Raw genomic sequence first — 25,600 nt, forward strand, 5'->3', positions numbered from 1 at the left:
AAGCTATAATATATAAAGTGCAGACACAAGCAACAAATACATAGACAATAACCCACGAAATACCCAATGGAATATGGCTGCCTAAATATGGTTCCCAATCAGAGACAACGATAAACAGCTGCCTCTAATTGAGAACCAATCTAGGCAACCATAGAAATACAAACACCTAGACTAGTAAACACCCCATAAACATACAAAACCCCTAGACAAGACAAACACATACATCCCCCATGTCACACCCTGACCTAACCAAAATAATAAAGAAAACAAAGAATACTAAGGTCAGGGCATGACAGTCACCAAAGTCACATATACCACCCACCACTGCGACCTGTATGCTCTCGGTGGCTAGTCATCGCTACATATTCGTCGCCAAACATACTGGCTCCAGGTCATCTATAAGTCTTTGCTAGGTATAGCTCCGCCTTATCTCAGCTCACTGGTCACGATAGCAACACCCACCCGTAGGACGCGCTCCAGCAGGTATATTTCACTGGTCACCCCCAAAACCAACACCCATTTGGCCAACTTTCCTTCCAGTTCTCTGCTGCCAATGACTTGAACGAATTGCAAAAATCACTGAAGTTGGAAACTTATATCTCCCTCACTAACTTAAAGCATCAGCTGTCAGGGCAGTTTACCGATCGCTGCAGCTGTACACAGCCCATCTGTAAATAGCCCATCCAACCAACTACCTACCTCATCCCCATATTTGTTTTTTGTTTTTCTGCTCTTTTGCACACCAGTATTTCTACTTGCACATCCTCATCTGCACATATATCACTCCAGTGTAAATTGCTAAATTGTAATTACTTCGCCACTATTGGCCGATTTATTGTCTTACCTCCTTACTTCATTTGCACACACTGTATACAGATTTTTCTATTGTGTTGTTGACTGAATGTACATTTGTTTATTCCATGTGTAACTCTGTGTTATTGTTTGTGTCGTACTGCTTTGCTTTATCTTGGCCAAGTCGCAGTTGTAAATAAGAACTTGTTCTCAACTGGCTAACCTGGTTAAATAAAAAAATATGAATAATTGGACGGCAGGTAAGGATGCTCTCGAGCGGCTAGAGGTTCTTTACCATTCGGCCATCAGATTGGCCACCAATGCTCTTTATAGGACACGTCACTGCACTCTATACTCCTCTGTAAACTGGTCATCTCTGTATACCTGTCACAAGACCCACTGGTTGATGCTTATTTATAAAACCCTCTTAGACCTCACTCACCCTATCTGAGATATTTACTGCAGCCCTCATCCTCCACATACAACACCCGTTCTGCTAGTCACATTCTGTTAAAGGTCCCCAAAGCACACACATCCCTGGGTCGCTCCTCTTTTCAGTTCGCTGCAGCTGGCGACTGGAACGAGCTGCAACTCACACTCAAACTGGACTGTTTTATCTCAATCTCTTCATTCAAAGACTCAATCATGGACTCTTACTGACAGTTGTAGCTGCTTTGTGTGATGTATTGTTGTCTCTACCTTCTTGCCCTTTGTGCTGTTGTCTGTGCACAATAATTTGTGTACCATGTTTTGTGCTGCTACCATGTTGTGTTGCTGCCATGTTGTGTTGCTATCATGCTGTGTTTTCATGTGTTTCTACCATGCTATGTTGTTGTCTTAGGTCTCTATGTAGTGTTGTGGTGTCTCTTTTAACATGACGTGTGTTTTTGTCCTATATTTTTATTTCATTTTTCATTTTTAATCGGAGCCCCCGTCCTCACATGAGACCTTTTGCCTTTTGGTAGGCCTTCATTGTAAAATAAGAATTTGTTCTTAAAACTGACTTGCATAGTTTAAATAAAGGTTCAATGAAAAAAAATGAAAAAAGAAGATAGGTTACCACGTGTATGCGACAGCGGGACCACACCTCCGAGGCCCCGCCAATCAGAGAGGAAGCCGGGTTGTGTTGAACCCAGATGGCTCGGCTGATATATAACCCTCACGTCTGGGGCTGATGCAATACTTCAAGAAGACGGAACGTGTCGTCCGCTACACCAGCTATTAAAGACAAAATACCCTTTTTTTCTAGAACTAACCAAGGCGACAAGAAAAACAGGGACACTCGTATCATCGAGTTTTATAAAGATCCCCCGGCTTTTTATCTGGTGAGTAAAATCATTATTCATTGGAATTAATTGAGTTAAAGCTAATATTTTCTGTAAAGTGAATCGGGATTTTACTCACATTTCTTAAGCAGAATGGAGAATTATCTAATGAGAGAATTTAGTTGTTTATACAGACGCAAATTGGGATGGATGTATTTTAAAGACTGTCGCCAATCTAGTTATATAGACCTATATACTCCGATTGATTCTACTGTTGGCACACCTATCCTTTCAGCAACATGTATTTTAAGACAAAAGGAAAACAATAAGGAGATATAACAGCTCATTCAAAGGTGGTTGCAAAGCTGTGAAAAAAACAGTTGAACTATACTAGAATGCAAAGTTTAGCGTGTCTTTGCAGGGTGGCAAAAAAAGAAGAAAAGAATCCGCGATCCTACTGCCAGCATAATATCCTGATGCAACGACAACGGTATAATCCCATGTGTTTTAGCCTAAATCCATTATGTGGCATGGACCTGGCCTTTGTTTGCTATACCAGAGGTTGGATGGGTTTTGCCATGGCATATAATATTACTATATACACTCCAATTGGACCCAGGTCACCGTCTACATTAACATGAACGGTGTCGAATAGGAGATTCAATTATTACATCATAAAAGAGGCAATACGGTCAATTGAAACATTAGAGCACAAGGACCGGAAGCTCCCTTTGATTATTAAAGACTGTCGCCAATCTAGTTATATAGACCTATATACTCCGATTGATTCTACTGTTTGATTAAGGAAGAGGCAGAAATGGAACATCATGGTGATTCTGCAAAAAAAATAAAAAATATCTGGCCCTTAATAACCTATAGAGAGACATGCTGCGTTTACAAACCTTGTTATAGGATGAGGATCAGCATATGGAATGAGGATGAGCGAGAAAGCGGTCATCTTTCCGGGAATATAGCCAAGACAAGATTGCTTAAACAGTAATATAACGTAGCAGACGTACTAAAATAGCCACATGATAGAGCAACAACCTGTTTAAAATGAATTATCCATATATATATATATATGAATCTGACTTTTTTTTTAAATTTGATATTTCATGCCATCCACACCCAGATTAAATAGGCTACTGAATGGGCTAGCCAAATTAAAACAAACATTTAAACGGAGCACAAGGAAATGATGTAACCGGTTTAGGACTACATGATGTGAGAGTCAGACAGTGTTGGCTAATCATCTTGGTTTTGGCTCATCATCTTGGTGATTGATGAGGGCGCTAATTTAAAAGAGGAATTTGGTCAGTGTGTAAAATCGGTAACCGTTTCACATGTTAGTAACTGTCGTAAAAATCACTCTGAGAACAATGACTGCGTGGCTATCTGTTTGAAGATTTACTGCAGACACATACCAAATGAACAGCCTTTGATACATTTGATCAATTACTTGGAAAAGCTTAGAACAATTACTAAGCTAATAATAAATGAACAACTGCCTGTGATTATTTTTTATCTGACAGTAGGCCTGGAGTATAGTCTACTACTGAACAGTACAGTACACCTGTGTATATTTGATTTATTAACTTAATAATCAAGAGCCTTAATATAATTCCTTTTATTTATATGCATTGTTTAGATTGGAAGGTTTGACAGCTTTGTAAGCTTACAACTTCCTTATTTTTTTTAAATATTGTTTCAATATTAAATAAACAAATATTAAAAAAAAAAAAAAAAAAAATATATATATATATATATATATATATATATATATATATATATATATATATATATATATATATATATATATATATATATATATATAAAATACAAAGCCTCTCTCTCTGTGCTGCTCTGGGGTTCCAGACAGCTGTCCGTCAAACAGACCCTCACACAGACACATACTATAACACTTCTCTGTCAGGTTTGGGCCTTCGTCCTCCAGCCCTAACCTCCCTGTCCCTCTCCATTCCATGTCTCTCTTCCTCTCTGTCGTTTCCACTGAGGTACGTACTGCCGCTGGCCTTGTGAACCCACTGCAGCAGTTACACACGACGCATGGCTGGACCGAAGAAACCAGAAATGAACACAAATACCTCCCTCTGTCTACTACTGAACAGTACAGTAGGCCTGGAGTATAGACTATTACTGAACAGGCCGAGCGTACTGGTGTGATATTACAGTACCTACAGTACTGTAGCTCCATCACTTATGTGACTACAGGCCTATAGAGTAGGCCTACGCTAGCCTAAATTAGTTCATATTACATAGGCCTACGCTAGCCTAAATTAGTTCATATTGCATAGGCCCTACGCTAGCCTAAATTAGTTCATATTACATAGGCCAGCGCTAGCCTAAATTAGTTCATATTACATAGGCCTACGCTAGCCTAAATTAGTTTATATTGCATAGGCCCTACGCTAGCCTAAATTAGTTTATATTGCATAGGCCCTACGCTAGCCTAAATTAGTTCATATTGCATAGGCCTACGCTAGCCTAAATTAGTTTATATTGCATAGGCCCTACGCTAGCCTAAATTAGTTTATATTGCATAGGCCCTACGCTAGCCTAAATTAGTTTATATTACACAGGCCTACGCTAGCCTAAATTAGTTCATATTGCACAGGCCTACGCTAGCCTAAATTAGTTCATATTACACAGGCCTACGCTAGCCTAAATTAGTTCATATTGCATAGGCCTACGCTAGCCTAAATTAGTTCATATTACACAGTTCACATACAAGTCAGTTCTGAGAGGGGGGGGGGGGGGGGACATTTAAACCCAATGCCCTAAAACCTTGGAACAGCTTGTAGCTAATGTCACCATTCAGCTACAGTCTGTCTGTCTGGCACTGTCATCATCCACCCTCATATCAACTCCTCTGTGCCCTGATTGGGTAAGAGAGCGAAGGCGGGGGACGACTAGTATAAGGTTACTTAAGTTCACTTCTTCCGGAAGCTTTATTATCCCGGACGTTCCGGATATCCGAAGCGAGCGCAGCAAAATGTTTGTTCTTCAGAGCAGTTGTTAGACGTCTGGATGACGGATACCCATACAGTATGATAGACGTGTGGATGACGGATACCCATACAGTATGATAGACGTGTGGATGACGGATACCCATACAGTATGATAGGCGTGTGGATGACGGATACCCATACAGTATGTTAGACGTGTGCATGACGGATACCCATACAGTATGATAGACGTGTGGATGACGGATACCCATACAGTATGATAGACGTGTGGATGACGGATACCCATACAGTATGATAGGCGTGATGTTGTAGGAGGACAAATCATGGATGGATGGATGGATGGATGGATGGGGTGTCTTTGTTTTATTTTTTTGAAAATATGCTTTGTCCCACGGAAGTAAATGGGCATGGAACACAATGTATAGAAAGTTCCATCGTCAGTGTTAATTCATTATTTTTTTTATAACGGATTACGCGTCACAATGTAACCCATTTTAATTTGTGTAGAATGACAACTCTTTTTAATAACGAAAAGCCTATTTTCACCGAGAGAATGAAGGTACAATAAAATCTAGGAAGAGATCAATTTTCTCATCCCCCCCCCCCCCCTCTCTCCAAGTTACTCAAATTACTGTTAGCCTAGGCAACGTCGGAGACGCAGGAGTAAACCGAGACAAGAATGGCAGGCTAGGCTACTGTAATTTGAGGACAGGTCTGTAATTTATGTAGTGAGACTGTCGCTTCGTCCCAAAATGGCACCCAATTCCCATTATGCAATACTTTTGACCAGGCTCTGTGGTAAAGATAATAAATAAGTGTACTACAAAGGGAATAAATGACCATTTGAGAGAGAGCCTGTGTTTCGCAGACAAAAACGAAGCAATGTCACGACTGCTGAGCAAGCGAGGCTCTCCGTCATTCATTCCAATTCCGTTAGTGGTCCCGTTTTTTCTTTTCACGCCTCATTTCTTGGCACCTCTGGAGTCCCCGGGGGGATGCCTACTGTACACCGTGTCTCTGCCATGAGACACAGTTGCTGCATAATTGACACTTATTAAGTCGCCAAAGAATGACGACAGAAAGTCTCAATGCTTTCTGTCCCGGGCCTAGACATAGTCAAGCTGGTATGACCAACCTTGTAGTGAAAAAAAACTAAGACATTATTATATGTAATGTATACAGAACCATAAGTTTGAGTCCTTGACAACAAAATCGTTCTACCTATTTGTAAAGTATTCAGGTGAAGGGTCCTTACACTGTCCTTTTCCTCCTCCTTTAGGTGACTGTGAAAATGCCTTTTATCAGAACATTCAGCAAGGTGGCTAAGCAGGCCCTCCTGAGCCCAGGATGTGGCTGTCGACCAATCACAGTGGCCGTACGGACCATCAGCTTCTCACCCCGCCAGGTCACCTCAGACGCCAGTTTCCACTCCGTGTCCTTCTCCGAGACGGACCACCCCAAGGTGCTCATCACAGGTAAGACCAATCAATCAGGTAAAAGCTCAGAGAGGCATCATCACCTGGGGGAGGAATCCCTGTTACAACTTACCACAAAAGGATCTATTCACAATGATCTGAAGAAACAAACCTTTCTCTAACGGCTATCCAGCTCGCTGTATTCTGTGGGACGAACCTCAATAACACAATCTCTCTCCGTGAAGAAGATGAACTTGGTCTAACTGAACATTACCAAGGATTCTCAAGCAACAGACACAGTAGGAATAACTCTATTGATGGGAAGTGAACCTTAAACCTTACAACCTCAATACCACACAATAGGACCTCTATCTAAGGTAAAGAAGCTTTGTCCTAAGTGAACCTAAACGAGGCTCCCAAGCAACAGATAGCTGGATTTATAAAGCGCTTGGTTTGTTGTGTGAAGGGAACATCACAGTGTTTACAAGCAGGATCAATAGGATAGAACCCCTGTAGCCCTGACCCTCTCCCTTTTCACTCCCTCTGCTACTCTGCTTCGCACATTTTTTTGCAAATGTATAAAAAAAAAATATATATATATATAGCTTCTTTACATAAGTATTCAGACCCTTTGCTATGAGACTCAAAGTTGAGCTCAGGTGCATCCTGTTTCCATTGATCATCCTTGAGCTGTTTCTACAACTTGATTAGAGTCCACCTGTGATAAATTCAATTGATTGGACATGATTTGGAAAGGCACACACCTGTCTATATAAGGTCCCACAGTTGACAGTGCATGTCAGAGCAAAAAACCAAGCCATGAGGTCGAAGGAATTGTTCATAGAGCTCCGGGTCAGGATTGTGTCGAGGCACAGATCTGGGGAAGGGTACCAAAATATTTCTGCAGCATTGAAGGTCCCCAAGAACACATTGTCCTCCATCACTCTTAAGTGGAAGAAGTTTGGAACCAGCGAGACTCTTCCTAGAGCTGGCCGCCCAGCCAAACTGAGGAACCGGGGAAGAAGGGCCTTGGTCAGGGAGGTGACCATGAACCTGATGGTCACTCTGACAGAGCTCTGGAGGTCCTCTGTGGAGATGGGAGAACCTTCCAGAAGGACAACCATCTCTGCAGCACTCCACCAATCAGGCCTTTATGGTAGAGTGGCCAGACGGGAGCTACTCCTCAGTAAAAGGAAAATGACAGCCCACGTGGAGTTTACCAAAAGACTCTCAGACCAAAAGACTCTCAGACCATGAGAAACAAGATTCTCTGATCTGATGAAACCAAGATTGAACTCTTTGGCCTGAATGCCAAGCGTCACATCTGGAGGAAACCTGGCACCATCCCTACGGTGAAGCATGGTGGTGGCAGCATCATGCTGTGGGGATGTTTTTCAGCGGCAGGGACTGGGAGACTAGTCAGGATCGAGGGAAAGATGAACGGAGCAAAGTACAGCGAGATCATTTTTTTATTTCACCTTTATTTAACCAGGTCGGCTAGTTGAGAACACCTTTATTTAACCAGGTAGGCTAGTTGAGAACACCTTTATTTAACCAGGTAGGCTAGTTGAGAACACCTTTATTTAACCAGGTAGGCCAGTTGAGAACACCTTTATTTAACCAGGTAGGCTATTTGAGAACAAGTTCTCATTTACAACTGCGACCTGGCCAAGATAAAGCAAAGCAGTGCGACAGAAACAACAACACAGAAATACACATGGAAGAAACAAACAGTCAATAACACAATAGAAAAAAAAGAAAGTCTATATAAAGTGTGTGCAAATGGCGTGAGGAGGTAAGGCAATAAATAGGCCATGGTAGCAAAGTAATTACAATTTAACAGATTAACACTGGAGTGATAAATAGCAGATAATGGTGTGTAAGTAGAGATACTGGTGTGCAAAAGAGCAGCAAAGTAAATAAAAACAATATGGGGATGAGGTAGGTAGATTGGGTGGGCTATTTACAGATGGACTATGTACAGCTGCAGCGATTGGTTAGCTGCTCAGATAGCTGATGTTTAAAGTTAGTGAGGGAAATGTAAGTCTCCAGCTTCAGCGATTTTTGCAATTCGTTCCAGTCATCCTTGATGAAAACCTGCTCCAGAGCACTCAGGACCTCAGACTAAGGACAACAACCCTAAGCACACAATCAAGACAATGTAGAAGTGGCTTCGGAACAAGTCTCTGAATGTCCTTATGTGGCCCAGCCAGAGCCTGAACATCTCTGGAGACCTGAAAATATCTGTGCAGTAATGCTCCCCATCCAACCTGACAGAACTTGAGAGGATCTGCAGAGAAGAATGAGAGAAACTCCCCAAAACACAGGAGTGCCAAGCTTGTAACGTCACACCCAAGAAGACTCGAGGATGTAATCGCTGCCAAAGGTGCTTCAACAAAGTACTGAGTAAAGGGTCTGAATACTTATGTAAATGTTATATTTCAGTTTGTTTTATACATTTGCGACCATTTCAAAAAAAAAAAAAATGTTATTGCTTTGTCAGTATGGGGTATTGTGTGTAGATTGACGAGGGGGAAGAAAAAAACAATTTCATCCATTTTAGAATGTGGCTGTAACGTAACAAAATGTGGGGGAAAAAGTCAATGGGTCTGAATACTTTTCGAATGCCCTGTTTAATGTTTTTAATATTGAATATTTTAATATTGCACTGTATGTTTTCTCTTTCACTCTCAGGCGGCCTTGGACAGTTGGGGGTAGGGCTGGCCACGATGTTGAGGTAAGAGCAGCGTGTTCTGTTATAGAGAAGAAATGCTTGTCTTTCTACAAGTGTTGCTGCTTAACATGGGAATGGAATACATTCATTTAGTACCATTTTTGAATGCTTATTATTAGGACATAATCCGTGTTGGGGAGGAGTGAACTGCATGCAGTTCAATTAGTAATTTAACTACATTTTGCAGTAGCTTGGTGGTAGTTAATCAACTAAATTGTAATATAGGTCGTTTTTTTCAGTATTTATTTTCTGTTTTACCATGTAGCGGTGAAGGTAACTACTGGAACTACACACTACTGTTTTACCATGTAGCGCTGTAGCTAACTACTGGAACTACACACCACTGTTTTACCATGTAGCGGTGTAGCTAACTACTGGAACTACACACTACTGTTTTACCATGTAGCGGTGTAGCTAACTACTGGAACTACACACCACTGTTTTACCGTGTAGCGGTGTAGCTAACTACTGGAACTACACACTACTGTTTTACCATGTAGCGGTGTAGCTAACTACTGTTTTACCATGTAGCGGTGTAGCTAACTACTGGAACTACACACTACTGTTTAACCATGTAGCGGTGTAGCTAACTACTGGAACTACACACTACTGTTTTACCATGTAGCTAACTACTGGAACTACACGCTACTGTTTTACCATGTAGCTAACTACTGGAACTACACACTACTGTTTTACCATGTAGCGGTGTAGCTAACTACTGGAACTACACACTACTGTTTTACCGTGTAGCTAACTACTGGAACTACACGCTACTGTTTTACCATGTAGCAGTGTAGCTAACTACTGGAACTACACACTACTGTTTTACCATGTAGCGCTGTAGCTAACTACTGGAACTACACACCACTGTTTTACCATGTAGCGGTGTAGCTAACTACTGGAACTACACACTACTGTTTTACCATGTAGCGGTGTAGCTAACTACTGGAACTACACACCACTGTTTTACCGTGTAGCGGTGTAGCTAACTACTGGAACTACACACCACTGTTTTACCATGTAGCGGTGTAGCTAACTACTGGAACTACACACTACTGTTTTACCATGTAGCGGTGTAGCTAACTACTGGAACTACACACTACTGTTTTACCATGTAGCGGTGTAGCTAACTACTGGAACTACACACTACTGTTTTACCGTGTAGCGGTGTAGCTAACTACTGGAACTACACACCACTGTTTTACCATGTAGCGGTGTAGCTAACTACTGTTTTACCATGTAGCGGTGTAGCTAACTACTGTTTTACCATGTAGCGGTGGAGCTAACTACTGTTTTACCGTGTAGCGGTGGAGCTAACTACTGTTTTACCATGTAGCGGTGTAGCTAACTACTGGAACTACACACTACTGTTTTACCATGTAGCGGTGTAGCTAACTACTGTTTTACCATGTAGCGGTGTAGCTAACTACTGTTTTACCATGTAGCGGTGTAGCTAACTACTGTTTTACCGTGTAGCGGTGTAGCTAACTACTGGAACTACACACTACTGTTTTACCATGTAGCTAACTACTGGAACTACACACTACTGTTTTACCATGTAGCGGTGTAGCTAACTACTGTTTTACCATGTAGCGGTGTAGCTAACTACTGTTTTACCATGTAGCGGTGTAGCTAACTACTGTTTTACCATGTAGCGGTGTAGCTAACTACTGGAACTACACACTACTGTTTTACCGTGTAGCGGTGTAGCTAACTACTGGAACTACACACTACTGTTTTACCATGTAGCTAACTACTGGAACTACACACTACTGTTTTACCATGTAGCGGTGTAGCTAACTACTGGAACTACACACTACTGTTTTACCATGTAGCGGTGTAGCTAACTACTGGAACTACACACCACTGTTTTACCATGTAGCGGTGTAGCTAACTACTGGAACTACACACTACTGTTTTACCGTGTAGCTAACTACTGGAACTACACGCTACTGTTTTACCATGTAGCGGTGTAGCTAACTACTGGAACTACACACTACTGTTTTACCGTGTAGCAAACTACTGGAACTACACGCTACTGTTTTACCATGTAGCGGTGTAGCTAACTACTGGACCTACACACTACTGTTTTACCATGTAGCGGTGTAGCTAACTACTGGAACTACACACTACTGTTTTACCATGTAGCGGTGGAGCTAACTACTGGAAATACACACTACTGTTTTACCATGTAGCGGTGTAGCTAACTACTGGAAATACACACTACTGTTTTACCATGTAGCGGTGTAGCTAACTACCGGAACTACACACTACTGTTTAACCATGTAGCGGTGTAGCTAACTACCGGAACTACACACCACTGTTTTACCATGTAGCGGTGAAGCTAACTACCGGAACTACACACTACTGTTTTACCATGTAGCTAACTACTGGAAATACACACTGCTGTTTTTGCTAAAATAAGTAGGCTAGAATATCCTTTCTTTTTCAGCATCAGACCTGCCTAATTCTCATTTTTGGGGTTTGAAATTACAAATCTTTTCACCGTCTGACTCCAGAGGGATCTGTTCTAGCAATTTGTACTCTGTTTATTTCAGATGTACATATGATACGTATTCATTAAGTAGTTTAGGTGTAGTGAACTACTTTTTCAAAGTAACTTCTGTAAAGTAAACTATATTTTTCTTTGGTGTAGCTTAACTTATTCCAGTGTGAAGTAATTGGTAGCTTGGTAAGCTATATTTTAAGAGTAGCATCCCCAACACTATATAATCGAGGTCCCACTTAAAACAAACAACAATTTACAAAAGCTTTATATAGCATACAGAAAGGCTTCAGTGCCCATGTTTCCCCTAAGCTGCACGTGGGCGCGCAGTCGCCGAGACTTCTGCACAGAGGCACTATCAGCCCAAGGAGAAAAAGCAGGAGATTGAACTTCATTCCAACTGTTCTTGAGATTTTCCCCTGTTTAAACACTATCAACGTTTCCCTGTTACTGTGGCAATTGTGATCGAATCAAACGGCAAATATTAGCCACAGTTTCAATGCAACATACCGAAACAAAATGAACTATGCAAAAAAACACAATTTGTTTTGTAGGCAGAATGCATCAGAGTAGGATTCTATTGCGCACGACTCAACCTGTATTCTACACTTTTACTTTGAACTGGACCGTGTTTACAGCTGTGGCCATGAGTAGATGCAGCTTGTTTTGACATCAAAGCAAGAGCTGCATACAGCCACGTGTGCCCTTTTATTTAAACCTTTATTTAAACTAGGCAATAAATCAAATAAATTCTTATTTGACAATGACGGCCTACCCCGGCCAAACCCGGACGACGCTGGGCTAATTGTGCGCCGCCCCTATGAGACTCCCAATCACATCCGGATGTGATACAGCCCAGATTCGAACCAGGGACTGTAGTGACACCTCTTGCGCTGAGATGCAGTGCCGTAAGACTGCTGTGTCCATGTGTGTGTGTTAACTATTTAACCGTACTAGAATGCTTAAAAGGCCGCTAAAATTGTAAATACAGGCTATCGGTATCAGGTTTTTTGTCAAGGAAAATATTGGATATTGGTAACGGGCAAAAATGTCATATCGGTGCATAGTTTTAACAGTGGCAAAGTAGGCTACTGTGGCTATTTGATCACAATGTAGGCCTACCAGAGTGGGCTACCATCAAAAAACAATGGAGAAAATGCAACCCATAACCTTTTAACATGGGAATAGCTGTTCTATCATTCAGCCTACAGTAGCTGCCAATGTGTGGTGTTCAATGCAGGCCTACATTCCACGAGACTTCTGAGAGAAAATAACATGCAGAGCTTGACATGAACCTGTTGATCCATTTGTCCTTCAGACAAGGAAGTGACTGAAAACATTGTGTTGTTGGATACAAGAAACCTCTTTTACAAAATATAATGCATTATTATTCCCATACTATTAATACAGAGAATCAGACCAATTATGCTACCCTCTGCCTATTGGCTACTAAGCTTATTCAAGCCTGTCTCAAAATACAACTCTGCCCCTTTATGATATAAAAAAACTCTTTACCCTGACTCGCTTTTCAAAGATGTCTAGAAATGTACACGTAATGTGCTCTTGTAGGAAGCAATCACTCCCCTATTGCTGACTACACATTATATATAACTGGGCTAATAACTCACTAACTAGCAAAGGATATGAACACGATGTGTGGTGGCAGGTAGCCTAGTGGTTAGAGTGTAGAGGTGGCAGGTAGTCTAGTGATTAGAGTGTAGAGGTGGCAGGTAGTCTAGTGGTTAGAGTGGAGGGGCGGCGGGTAGCCTAGTGGTTAGAGTGTAGGGGGGGCAGGTAGTCTAGTGGTTAGAGTGTAGGGACGGCGGGTAGCCTAGTGGTTAGAGTGTAGGGGCGGCGGGTAGCCTAGTGGTTAGAGTGTAGGGGCGGCGGGTAGCCTAGTGGTTAGAGTGTAGGGGCGGCGGGTAGCCTAGTGGTTAGTAACCGAAAGGTTGCAAGATCGAATCCCCGAGCTGAAAAGTAAAACATCTGTCGTTCTGCCCCTGAACAAGGCAATTAACCCACTGTTCCTAGGATGTCACTGAAAATAAGAATTTGTTCTTTAACCGACTTGTCTAGTTAAATAATGTTTTAGTCAAGCTTCATCTCCTTGTGTTTAAATGTAACATCCTGTTTCACAGGAAGCGGTTCGGAAACAACAACGTGATCCTGTCGGATATCAGGAAGCCTCCAAGTCACGTCTTTCACAGCGGTGAGTGAAATAAAACATGTAGACGCAAAATAACATCTATGACCTGACCACAAGGCCATTGGCCGTTGTATCAAACATCTATGACTTGACCACAAGGCCATTGGCCGCTGTATCAAACATCTATGACTTGACCACAAGGCCATTGGCCGTTGTATCAAACATCTATGACCTGACCACAAGGCCATTGGCCGTTGTATCAAACATCTATGACTTGACCACAAGGCCATTGGCCGCTGTATCAAACATCTATGACTTGACCACAAGGCCATTGGCCGTTGTATCAAACATCTATGACCTGACCACAAGGCCATTGGCCGTTGTATCAAACATCTATGACTTGACCACAAGGCCATTGGCCGTTGTATCAAACATCTATGACCTGACCACAAGGCCATTGGCCGTTGTATCAAACATCTATGACCTGACCACAAGGCCATTGGCCGTTGTATCAAACATCTATGACCTGACCACAAGGCCATTGGCCGTTGTATCAAACATCTATGACCTGACCACAAGGCCATTGGCCGTTGTATCAAACATCTCTGACCTGACCACAAGGCCATTGGTCGTTGTATCAAGCATCTATGACCTGACCACAAGGCCATTGGCCGTTGTATCAAACATCTATGACCTGACCACAAGGCCATTGGCCGTTGTATCAAACATCTATGACCTGACCACAAGGCCATTGGCCGTTGTATCAAACATCTCTGACCTGACCACAAGGCCATTGGTCGTTGTATCAAGCATCTATGACCTGACCACAAGGCCATTGGCCGTTGTATCAAACATCTATGACCTGACCACAAGGCCATTGGTCGTTGTATCAAACATCTCTGACCTGACCACAAGGCCATTGGTCGTTGTATCAAGCATCTATGACCTGACCACAAGGCCATTGGCCGTTGTATCAAGCATCTATGACCTGACCACAAGGCCATTGGCCGTTGTATCAAACATCTCTGCATAGAAGGGATTTTAGGGTCAGTTTAGTCTTTTAGATCATAATGAATCAGATTACATGGACCGGGGGAGGGACCTGATCCTAGATTATAATGAATCAGATTACATGGACTTGGGGGGGACCTGATCCTAGATCATACTGAATCACATTACATGGATAGGGGGACCTGATCCTAGATTATAATGAATCGGATTACATGGACTGGGGGGGACCTGATCCTAGATTATAATGAATCAGATTACATGGACTGGGGGGGACCTGATCCTAGATTATAATGAATCAGATTACATGGACTGGGGGGGACCTGATCCTAGATTATAATGAATCCGATTACATGGACTGGGGGGGACCTGATCCTAGATTATAATGAATCCGATTACATGGACCGGGGGGGACCTGATCCTAGATTATAATGAATCCGATTACATGGACCGGGGGGGGGGGGGCCTGATCCTAGATTATAATGAATCCGATTACATGGACAGGGGGGGACCTGATTCTAGATCTGCACTCCTACACTGACACACTTGACTCTAGGGTTGAATATTTTCCCAGTATTTTTACAAATGTTCCATCCCGAGAATGTCGCTTGTCTCCCCGGGTAACCCGGTATTTCCCGTCAAATCAGGAAGTGTCATTAGAAAGCATTAGAAAGCATTAGAAAGCATTGGAGTGCATTGGAGTGCATTGGAGTGCATTACAGTGCATTGGAGTGCATTGGAGTGCATTGGAGTGCATTGGAGTGCATTGGAGTGCATTACAGTGCATTGGAGTGCATTGGAGTGCATTGGAGTGCATTACAGTGCATTAGAAAGCATATAAATATGTCTGGAGTTGATCGATCGCACTTCTTTCAAACTACCCAGGAGTTCTATTGGCTCCTCCTGTATTTAACATTCAGAAGAAGAAGAAGAAAGAAGAGCTTGCATCCCACTTCGAATAGTCGATTGGTTTAAAAAAACTACAACAACAACAATAAAATACGGTCTAGTCTAGCATTTCCTGCATGGCACTCACATAGAGCTAAAGAGGGGTTGTTTGGTTTTTATTTAATGAGAGAGGCCAGCGGAGCACAGGTGCTTGGGTATTGCGAAAGAGACCGAGGATATCAGTTGTAAACGTATTATGTATAACCCATCATTAAAATGAGCTTTATATAAGGCTAATACTGCATTGAATGTATTACCTGAAAGAGTTAGGCTAGGACATCTATATATAGATATAGATATATATATATATAGATCTATCTAGATCAGGATGATCTATTTTGGATGCAATTTGAATGGAGTTGGAGAGAGAGAGTGCACGTGGGTGCTCTGATTTTAAAGCATCTATATTCGAGCGATAGGCTGTTTGAAAAACTCTGCAGCTGCAATTAAATAAATAAAAATGAATTATTCAGTTAGTTGTTGGTTAAGGGCTTGTAAGTAAGCATTTCACTGTTGTATTCGGTGCATATGACAAATACAATTTGATTTGTGATATTGATCCCTGTTGAAAGCTTCTTGTACAAGGTCACCAGGAAGTGGATGTGTTCTGAAAGGTTAACTGATAACTAAGGTCACGGACCTCATGATCAATACCTGCTGAATGGTGATTGGCTGGCCAGTACTGCAGTGACGGATGCCAACCAAGTCTAAGTGACCTATTTACATATAAACTATCTAGAGCCTTGTTACCCAAGAATACTGTCTAGAGCCCTGTTAACCAAGAATACTATCTAGAGCCCTGTTAACCAAGAATACTATCTAGAGCCCTGTTACCCAAGAATACTATCCAGAGCCCTGTTACCCAAGAATACTATCTAGAGCCCTGTTAACCAAGAATACTATCTAGAGCCCTGTTAACCAAGAATACTATCTAGAGCCCTGTTAACCAAGAATACTATCTAGAGCCCTGTTAACCAAGAATACTGTCTAGAGCCCTGTTAACCAAGAATACTATCTAGAGCCCTGTTACCCAAGAATACTATCCAGAGCCCTGTTACCCAAGAATACTATCTAGAGCCCTGTTAACCAAGAATACTATCTAGAGCCCTGTTAACCAAGAATACTGTCTAGAGCCCTGTTAACCAAGAATACTGTCTAGAGCCCTGTTAACCAAGAATACTATCTAGAGCCCTGTTACCCAAGAATACTATCTAGAGCCCTGTTAACCAAGAATACTGTCATTCAAAACCCCGGGAAACACCAAAAATAGAAAATATAGCTATCAGAGAAATGAAAAGAAAAACAACAATGTAAATATATCCAATCAAAACATGTCTCATGTCTCTATCGTAATCTGTTCCGAACCTCATGTCTCTATCGTAATCTGTTCCAAACCTCATGTCTCTATCGTAATCCGTTCCAAACCTCATGTCTCTCTCGTAATCTGTTCCAAACCTCATGTCTCTATCGTAATCTGTTCCGAACCTCATATGTCTCTATCGTAATCCGTTCCAAACCTCATGTCTCTCTCATAATCTGTTCCGAACCTCATGTCTCTATCGTAATCTGTTCCGAACCTCATGTCTCTATCGTAATCCGTTCCAAACCTCATGTCTCTCTCGTAATCTGTTCCAAACCTCATATGTCTCTATCGTAATCTGTTCCGAACCTCATATGTCTCTATCGTAATCTGTTCCGAACCTCATATGTCTCTATCGTAATCCGTTCCAAACCTCATGTCTCTCTCATCTGTTCCAAACCTCATGTCTCTCTCATAATCTGTTCCAAACCTCATGTCTCTATCGTAATCTATTCCAAACCTCATGTCTCTCTCGTAATCTGTTCCAAACCTCATATGTCTCTATCGTAATCTGTTCCAAACCTCATATGTCTCTATCGTAATCTGTTCCAAACCTCATGTCTCTATCGTAATCTGTTCCAAACCTCATGTCTCTATCGTAATCTGTTCCAAACCTCATGTCTCTATCGTAATCTGTTCCAAACCTCATGTCTCTATCGTAATCCGTTCCGAACCTCATATGTCTCTATCGTAATCCGTTCCGAACCTCATATGTCTCTATCGTAATCCGTTCCAAACCTCATGTCTCTATCGTAATCTGTTCCAAACCTCATGTCTCTCTCGTAATCTGTTCCAAACCTCATGTCTCTCTCGTAATCTGTTCCAAACCTCATGTCTCTCTCGTAATCTGTTCCAAACCTCATGTCTCTATCGTAATCTGTTCCAAACCTCATGTCTCTATCGTAATCTGTTCCAAACCTCATGTCTCTATCGTAATCTGTTCCAAACCTCATGTCTCTATCGTAATCTGTTCCAAACCTCATGTCTCTATCGTAATCTGTTCCAAACCTCATGTCTCTATCGTAATCCGTTCCAAACCTCATGTCTCTATCGTAATCCGTTCCGAACCTCATGTCTCTATCGTAATCTGTTCCAAACCTCATGTCTCTATCGTAATCTGTTCCAAACCTCATGTCTCTATCGTAATCTGTTCCAAACCTCATATGTCTCTATCGTAATCTGTTGCAATCATGTCTCTGTTCTTTTTAGAAGAGTTCTCAAAAAAACCAAACCGTATCTCTGAAATGTCAACGGAACACTGAGTGTACCGCAATCTTTGTTATTTTCAAAACCTTTTTATTCAGCTCGAGTCCTGTTCATTTGGAGTTTTTTTGGGGACCTGCTGAAACAACTTTTGCAGACGACAACATGAACGGTTCTAAAAAGACGATGCGAGAAAGCGGCACCGTCCTGTCGACGGATCTCCGTGCCTATTATCTGATGTATTATGTTAATGAAATCAGACTTTTTATATAGATATATATATCTATATATCTATCTATATATCTATCTATATATATCTATATATCTATCTATCTATCTATATATATCTATATATCTATATATCATGTTAAGATAATGACCCCGCTGAACGATTCACAACATGAAAAATCATATTTTGTCTTAGTAAAATGTATTTAATAACATAAGGAAGTGTAATTTCATCACCCAAAGCGCCTTTTGCACACCCTAGATAATACTGCAGCTGCTGATTAGCTAAATGGAAGAGTGACTGGACACCCTAGACTAGGGGTTCCCAAACTTTTTCACTCAGACCCCCCCCCCCCCCTTTCAATATTTGGGGAGATCCACACACACATGCACGTGCCACGTCTATTTCTATGGTAACAAGCGCTGTTCATGACACAAACTGTTTGCACCCCTCTTATTGGCGGAGAGAAACATGTTGCAGGTTTTTAAAGTTTTATTTCCTGCATGTTTTATATTATATGTTTCTGGTTTCTACTGCCCTTCTCCCTCTCCAGGACCCTTCATCTACTCTGACATCCTGGACTATAAAAACCTTCGTGAGATCGTTGTCAACAACCGCATCACCTGGTTGGTCCATTACAGCGCCTTGCTCAGTGCCGTGGGAGAGGCCAATGTAGCTCTGGCACGCGACGTCAACATCACTGGTGAGCCATAGAGAATCCGCCATCTTGGCTCAACTTAGATCCATAACGCACCAGTTTGTTTTTTTTGTTTCTAACCGAGCCTGGAAGGTGTCCACAGGGAGTAACTGTGAACTTCCTGTTCGCCAGGGCTCCACAACGTCCTGGACATCGCAGCGGAGCACGGCCTGCGTCTGTTTGTGCCCAGCACCATCGGAGCTTTCGGGCCCACCTCTCCCCGGAACCCGACCCCTGACCTCTGTGTCCAGAGACCCAGAACCATCTACGGGGTCTCTAAAGTCCACGCAGAGCTCATGGGAGAGGTGAGAGAAAAAAATGATACAATATTGTAAGAAATACAAAGTATAAAGCAACATGAGGATCAATGAGCATTCAGCCTCAAGCCACTCTGCCCCTGGCTACTTACTTACATTTACATGTACCAGGAATCTGACTTTATGAATCTGACCTGGTGAATCTGATCGGGTGAATCTGATCGGGTGAATCTGATCTAGTGAATCTGATCTGGTGAATCTGATCTGGTGAATCTGACCTGATAAATTTGACCCCTTCAATCACCTGAAATCATTGGTCTGTAACGTGGCTATAAGTGAAACATCCTAACCCTTATTGCCCGTCTTCCCTCCAACAGTACTACCACCACCGCTACGGCCTTGACTTCCGCTGTCTGCGCTACCCAGGAATCATCTCTGCTGACTCACAGCCTGGAGGAGGAACGACAGGTGAGTTAGAGACACACACCCCCTCCCCACACACACACACCTGTCCTCCCTCACACACACACACACACACACACACACACACACACACACACACACACACACACACACACCTGTCCTCCCTCACACACACACCTGTCCTCCCTCACACACACACCTGTCCTCCCTCTCACACACACACCTGTCCTCCCTCACACACACACACACACACACACACACACACACACACACACACACACACCATAGCGTAACACCAGTCCCTTCACTATCGTAACTCTATTTGTGTCCGCCTCCTGACTTCAACATGTCATTGGGGTTATGTAACAACAGAACATGGTCCTTATGCTTATGGCCTTCAGTATGCTTTGCCAGGGTGACAATGCTAAGACGTTAGGTAATATTGCTACAGGGTGACAATGCTAAGACGTTAGGTAATGCTGCTACAGGGTGACAATGCTAAGACGTTAGGTAATGCTGCTACAGGGTGACAATGCTAAGACGTTAGGTAATGCTGCTACAGGGTGATAACGCTAGAATGTTAGGTAATGTTCCTACAGGGTGACAATGCTAAGACGTTAGGTAATGCTGCTACAGGGTGACAATGCTAAGACATTAGGTAATACTGCTACAGGGTGATAACGCTAGAATGTTAGGTAATGTTCCTACAGGGTGACAATGCTAAGACGTTAGGTAATACTGCTACAGGGTGACAATGTTAGGTAAGGCTAATACAGGGTGATAATGCTAGGACGCTAGGTAATATTCTACAGGGTGATAATGCTAGGATGTTAGGTAATACTACTACTACCAGGGTGATAATGCTAGGACGTTAGGTAATACTACTACTACCAGGGTGATAATGCTAGGATGTTAGGTAATACTACTACTACCAGGGTGATAATGCTAGGATGTTAGGTAATACTACTACTACCAGGGTGATAATGCTAGGATGTTAGGTAATACTACTACTACCAGGGTGATAATGCTAAGATGTTAGGTAATACTACTACTACCAGGATGATAATGCTAGGATGTTAGGTAATACTACCAGGGTGATAATGCTAGGATGTTAGGTAATACTACCAGGGTGATAATGCTAGGATGTTAGGTAACACTACTACTACCAGGGTGATAATGCTAGGATGTTAGGTAATACTACTACTACTACCAGGGTGATAATGCTAGGATGTTAGGTAATACTACCAGGGTGATAATGCTAGGATGTTAGGTAATACTACTACTACTACCAGGGTGATAATGCTAGGATGTTAGGTAATACTACCAGGGTGATAATGCTAGGATGTTAGGTAATACTACTACTACCAGGGTGATAATGCTAGGATGTTAGGTAATACTACCAGGGTGATAATGCTAGGATGTTAGGTAATACTACTACTACCAGGATGATAATGCTAGGATGTTAGGTAATACTACCAGGGGGATAATGCTAGGATGTTAGGTAATACTACCAGGGTGATAATGCTAGGATGTTAGGTAATACTACTAATACCAGGGTGATAATGCTCGGATGTTAAGTAATACTACTACTACCAGGGTAATAATGCTCGGATGTTAGGTAATACTACTACTACCAGGGTGATAATGCTAGGATGTTAGGTAATACTACTACTACCAGGGTGATAATGCTAAGATGTTAGGTAATACTACTACTAATACCAGGGTGATAATGCTAAGATGTTAGGTAATACTACTACTACTACCAGGGTGGTAATGCTAGGATGTTAGGTAATACTACTACTACCAGGGTGATAATGCTAGGATGTTAGGTAATACTACTACTACCAGGGGGATAATGCTAGGATGTTAGGTAATACTACTACTACCAGGGTGATAATGCTAGGATGTTAGGTAATACTACTACTACCAGGGTGATAATGCTAGGATGTTAGGTAATACTACTACTACCAGGGGGATAATGCTAGGATGTTAGGTAATACTACTAATACCAGGGTAATAATGCTAGGATGTTAGGTAATACTACTACTACCAGGGTGATAATGCTCGGATGTTAGGTAATACTACTACTACCAGGGTGATAATGCTAGGATGTTAGGTAATACTACTACTACCTGGGTGATAATGCTAGGATGTTAGGTAATACTACTACTACCAGGGTGATAATGCTAGGATGTTAGGTAATACTACTACTACCAGGGTGATAATGCTAGGACGTTAGGTAATACTACTACTACCAGGGTGATAATGCTAGGATGTTAGGTAATACTGCTACAGTATTACCCCATGTCTCAACCCCTCCCTTTTACGACACACCCCTCACCCCGTGCCTGGTCATCCAATGGCGTTACCTCACTTTGTGGCTGATGAGGTGGTGTCTGTAACTGAAGGGAGTTAGCCTTGTCCAAGACAGAATTTCCTGAATCTCCTGTTTCTGTAGTGAGACAGCTTGATGTACCAGGACACCGCCTGGACAGGACACTAGTCTATCTCCTGTTTCTGTAGTTAGGCAGCGTGATGTACCAGGACACCGCCTGGACAGGACACTAGTCTATCTCCTGTTTCTGTAGTGAGACAGCTTGATGTACAGGACACCGCCTGGACAGGACACTAGTCTATCTCCTGTTTCTGTAGTGAGACAGCTTGATGTACCAGGACACCGCCTGGACAGGACACTAGTCTATCTCCTGTTTCTGTAGTTAGGCAGCGTGATGTACCAGGACACCGCCTGGACAGGACACTAGTCTATCTCCTGTTTCTGTAGTGAGACAGCTTGATGTACAGGACACCGCCTGGACAGGACACTAGTCTATCTCCTGTTTCTGTAGTTAGGCAGCGTGATGTACCAGGACACCGCCTGGACAGGACACTAGTCTATCTCCTGTTTCTGTAGTGAGACAGCTTGATGGACCAGGACACCGCCTGGACAGGACACTAGTCTATCTCCTGTTTCTGTAGTGAGACAGCTTGATGTACAGGACACCGCCTGGACAGGACACTAGTCTATCTCCTGTTTCTATAGTGAGACAGCTTGATGTACCAGGACACCCCCTGGACAGGACACTAGTCTATCTCCTGTTTCTGTAGTGAGACAGATGTGTTTACGTCACACTATCTCCTGCCTCCCTTTCTCCAGACTACGCGGTAGCCATCTTTCACGATGCTGTAAAGACGGGGAAGTTTGAGTGCAACTTGAAACCAGACACGAGGCTCCCCATGATGTACATCGACGACTGTCTGCGTGCCACCGTGGAGATGATGGAAGCGCCCGCAGACACCCTGTCCATGAGGACCTATAACATCAACGCCATGAGCTTTTCCCCTGAAGAGCTGGCTCAGGAGGTCCAGAAACAGCTGCCGGACCTGGAGGTCAGCTACGACATCGACCAAGTCAGACAGGCCATCGGTAAGAGACTTTTATATTGATTCTTTTATTTATCCTGGTTTGGGATTGCAAAATGCCTAATGTTTTCCTGAGAAATAAAATCCAGTGGGAGGATTCCCTACTTGCTTATTCTCTTCTGATTCTGGGAATCCTTCAACCGGGATTTCTTGAAAAGCCGGGAATTAGCAACCACTAATATCGGTGGATGATACCATTGAGATCAAAGATCAACGAACCAGGAAGACCTGTCTAAATACGCCACAGGAGGCCTCGACATTGAGATTCTCGAACTTGCATGTTAAGATTTTGAAGACGTTTAATGTAGAAACGAACAACAAAAAAGTCTTGTGACAATTTGACCGACGGCAAAAGTGTCAAAGACGTTGGAGTAGGAAGACATTCCCATTGACAACGTCCCCCTCTTCTCTTCCTTTACAGCCGACAGCTGGCCAATGAACTTTGACGATTCTAACGCGCGGAGCGACTGGGGCTGGAAACACGACTACGACCTCCCGGAGCTCGTCCAGACCATGCTCAACTACATCGGCTCAGACTCGCGCATCGCAAAGGCCAACTGAGGGGCCAGCGGTGACGTGATGCTGGGTGGGGTGCTGCTGGGTGACGTGCTGCTCGGTGACATGATGCTGGGTGGGGTGCTGCTGGGTGACGTGATGCTGGGCTGGAGCAGTGTTGTTTCTTTGTACATACTGTAAAGACTGTTGTTTTATAGGAGGGAGACACGTGGTCTGTAAATAGTCGTTTTCTCTGTCATTTGGAAGGGCTCTCAATCTGTCTTTGTCTGTCTCGGTGTCTGTCTGTCTCGGTGTCTGTGTCTGTCTCGGTGTCTGTCTGAACAAGTTACTAGAATGTGGTTGTGTGTGAAGTAGTGGGCTGATTCCCCTCCTTCATCCCCCTCTCAGGAAGGAGGAGGGGTTGGAACAGGGTCTGAGAACATGTTGAGATAAAACATCAGAGGGGTGGACTCCATGTGGTGGACTCCATGTGGTGGACTCCATGTGGTGGACTCCATGTGGTGGACTCCATGTGGTGGACTCCATGTGGTGGACTCCATGTGGTGGACTCCATGGTGGACTCCATGTAGTGGACTCCATGTAGTGGACTCCATGTAGTGGACTCCATGGTGGACTCCATGTGGTGGACTCCATGTGGTGGACTCCATGTGGTGGGCTCCATGGTGGACTCCATGTGGTGGACTCCATGTGGTGGACTCCATGTGGTGGACTCCATGTGGTGGACTCCATGTGGTGTGCTCCATGTGGTGTGCTCCATGTGGTGTGCTCCATGTGGTGTGCTCCATGTGGTGTGCTCCATGTGGTGGGCTCCATGTGGTGGGCTCCATGTGGTGGGCTCCATGTGGTGGGCTCCATGTGGTGGGCTCCATGTGGTGGACTCCGTGGTGGACTCCGTGGTGGACTCCGTGGTAGACTCCATGTGGTGGGCTCCATGTGGTCGACTCCATGTGCCATGTGGTCGACTCCATGTGGTGGGCTCCATGTGGTGGGCTCCATGTGGTGGGCTCCATGTGGTGGACTCCATGTGGTGGACTCCGTGTGGTGGACTCCGTGTGGTCGGCTACATGTGGTCGACTCCATGTGCCATGTGGTCGACTCCATGTGGTGGACTCCATGTGGTGGACTCCATGTGGTGGACTCCATGTGGTGGACTCCGTGTGGTGGACTCCATGTGGTCGGCTCCGTGTGGTGGACTCCATGGTCGACTCCATGTGGTGGACTCCATGGTCGACTCCATGGGGTGGACTCCATGGTCGACTCCATGGGGTGGACTCCATGGGGTGGACTCCATGTGGTGGACTCCATGGTCGACTCCATGGCTATAAATTGTTTGCTGTATTGTTCCATCGTGGTTTAACATGTTAACAGGCCAACAAACAGAACAGAATGGCGTTTTGAATCCTTCTTCTCTCTATGGGAGAGCCGATGTTATAAAGGTCACCTCTACCTAAAGCCATGGTCCTAAAGCCAAAGGGGTTTTAACTGTTGTGGAATTATTTAGCCAAAAGCTAGGAATTCAGGTATCAAAGGGCCTAAATTTACGGTCATAATCACATGAAGTGAACATTTTAGATTTAAGAGGTTTACTTAAATATAAGCGGTGTTTGATGCACTTTAGAGTAAGAGAGAAAATGATTTTAAACCCTTTAAAAAAAAATCATCCAACAGATATACATTGAGATGTGAAGGAACAC

The 25,600-nt window shown here is 43.2% G+C and overlaps 1 protein-coding gene across 1 annotated transcript; it reads left to right on the top strand.

Moving 5' to 3' along the window:
• Positions 1–1,926: 1,926 nt before the first annotated feature.
• LOC129846524 (L-threonine 3-dehydrogenase, mitochondrial-like) lies at positions 1,927–25,378 on the top strand. Its single transcript, XM_055914456.1, has 9 exons — positions 1,927–2,117; positions 6,324–6,519; positions 9,154–9,196; positions 13,838–13,908; positions 19,147–19,296; positions 19,423–19,595; positions 19,925–20,015; positions 23,125–23,394; positions 23,812–25,378. Exons 2-9 carry the CDS (start codon positions 6,336–6,338, stop codon positions 23,949–23,951), a joined length of 1,122 nt encoding a protein of 373 aa, XP_055770431.1. The 5' UTR covers positions 1,927–2,117; positions 6,324–6,335; the 3' UTR covers positions 23,952–25,378.
• The last annotated feature ends 222 nt before the right edge of the window (positions 25,379–25,600 follow it).

Source organism: Salvelinus fontinalis, unplaced genomic scaffold, assembly GCF_029448725.1.
Source record: "Salvelinus fontinalis isolate EN_2023a unplaced genomic scaffold, ASM2944872v1 scaffold_0576, whole genome shotgun sequence".
Taxonomy (NCBI): domain Eukaryota; kingdom Metazoa; phylum Chordata; class Actinopteri; order Salmoniformes; family Salmonidae; genus Salvelinus; species Salvelinus fontinalis.

Coding starts and splice junctions, on each gene's coding strand:
- LOC129846524 (XM_055914456.1), top strand. CDS start 6,336: ATGCCTTTTATCAGAACATTCAGCAAGGTGGCTAAGCAGGCCCTCCTG. Junction 19,297..19,422: donor ACGCGACGTCAACATCACTG/GTGAGCCATAGA, acceptor CCTGTTCGCCAG/GGCTCCACAACGTCCTGGAC. Junction 23,395..23,811: donor CCAAGTCAGACAGGCCATCG/GTAAGAGACTTT, acceptor CTTCCTTTACAG/CCGACAGCTGGCCAATGAAC.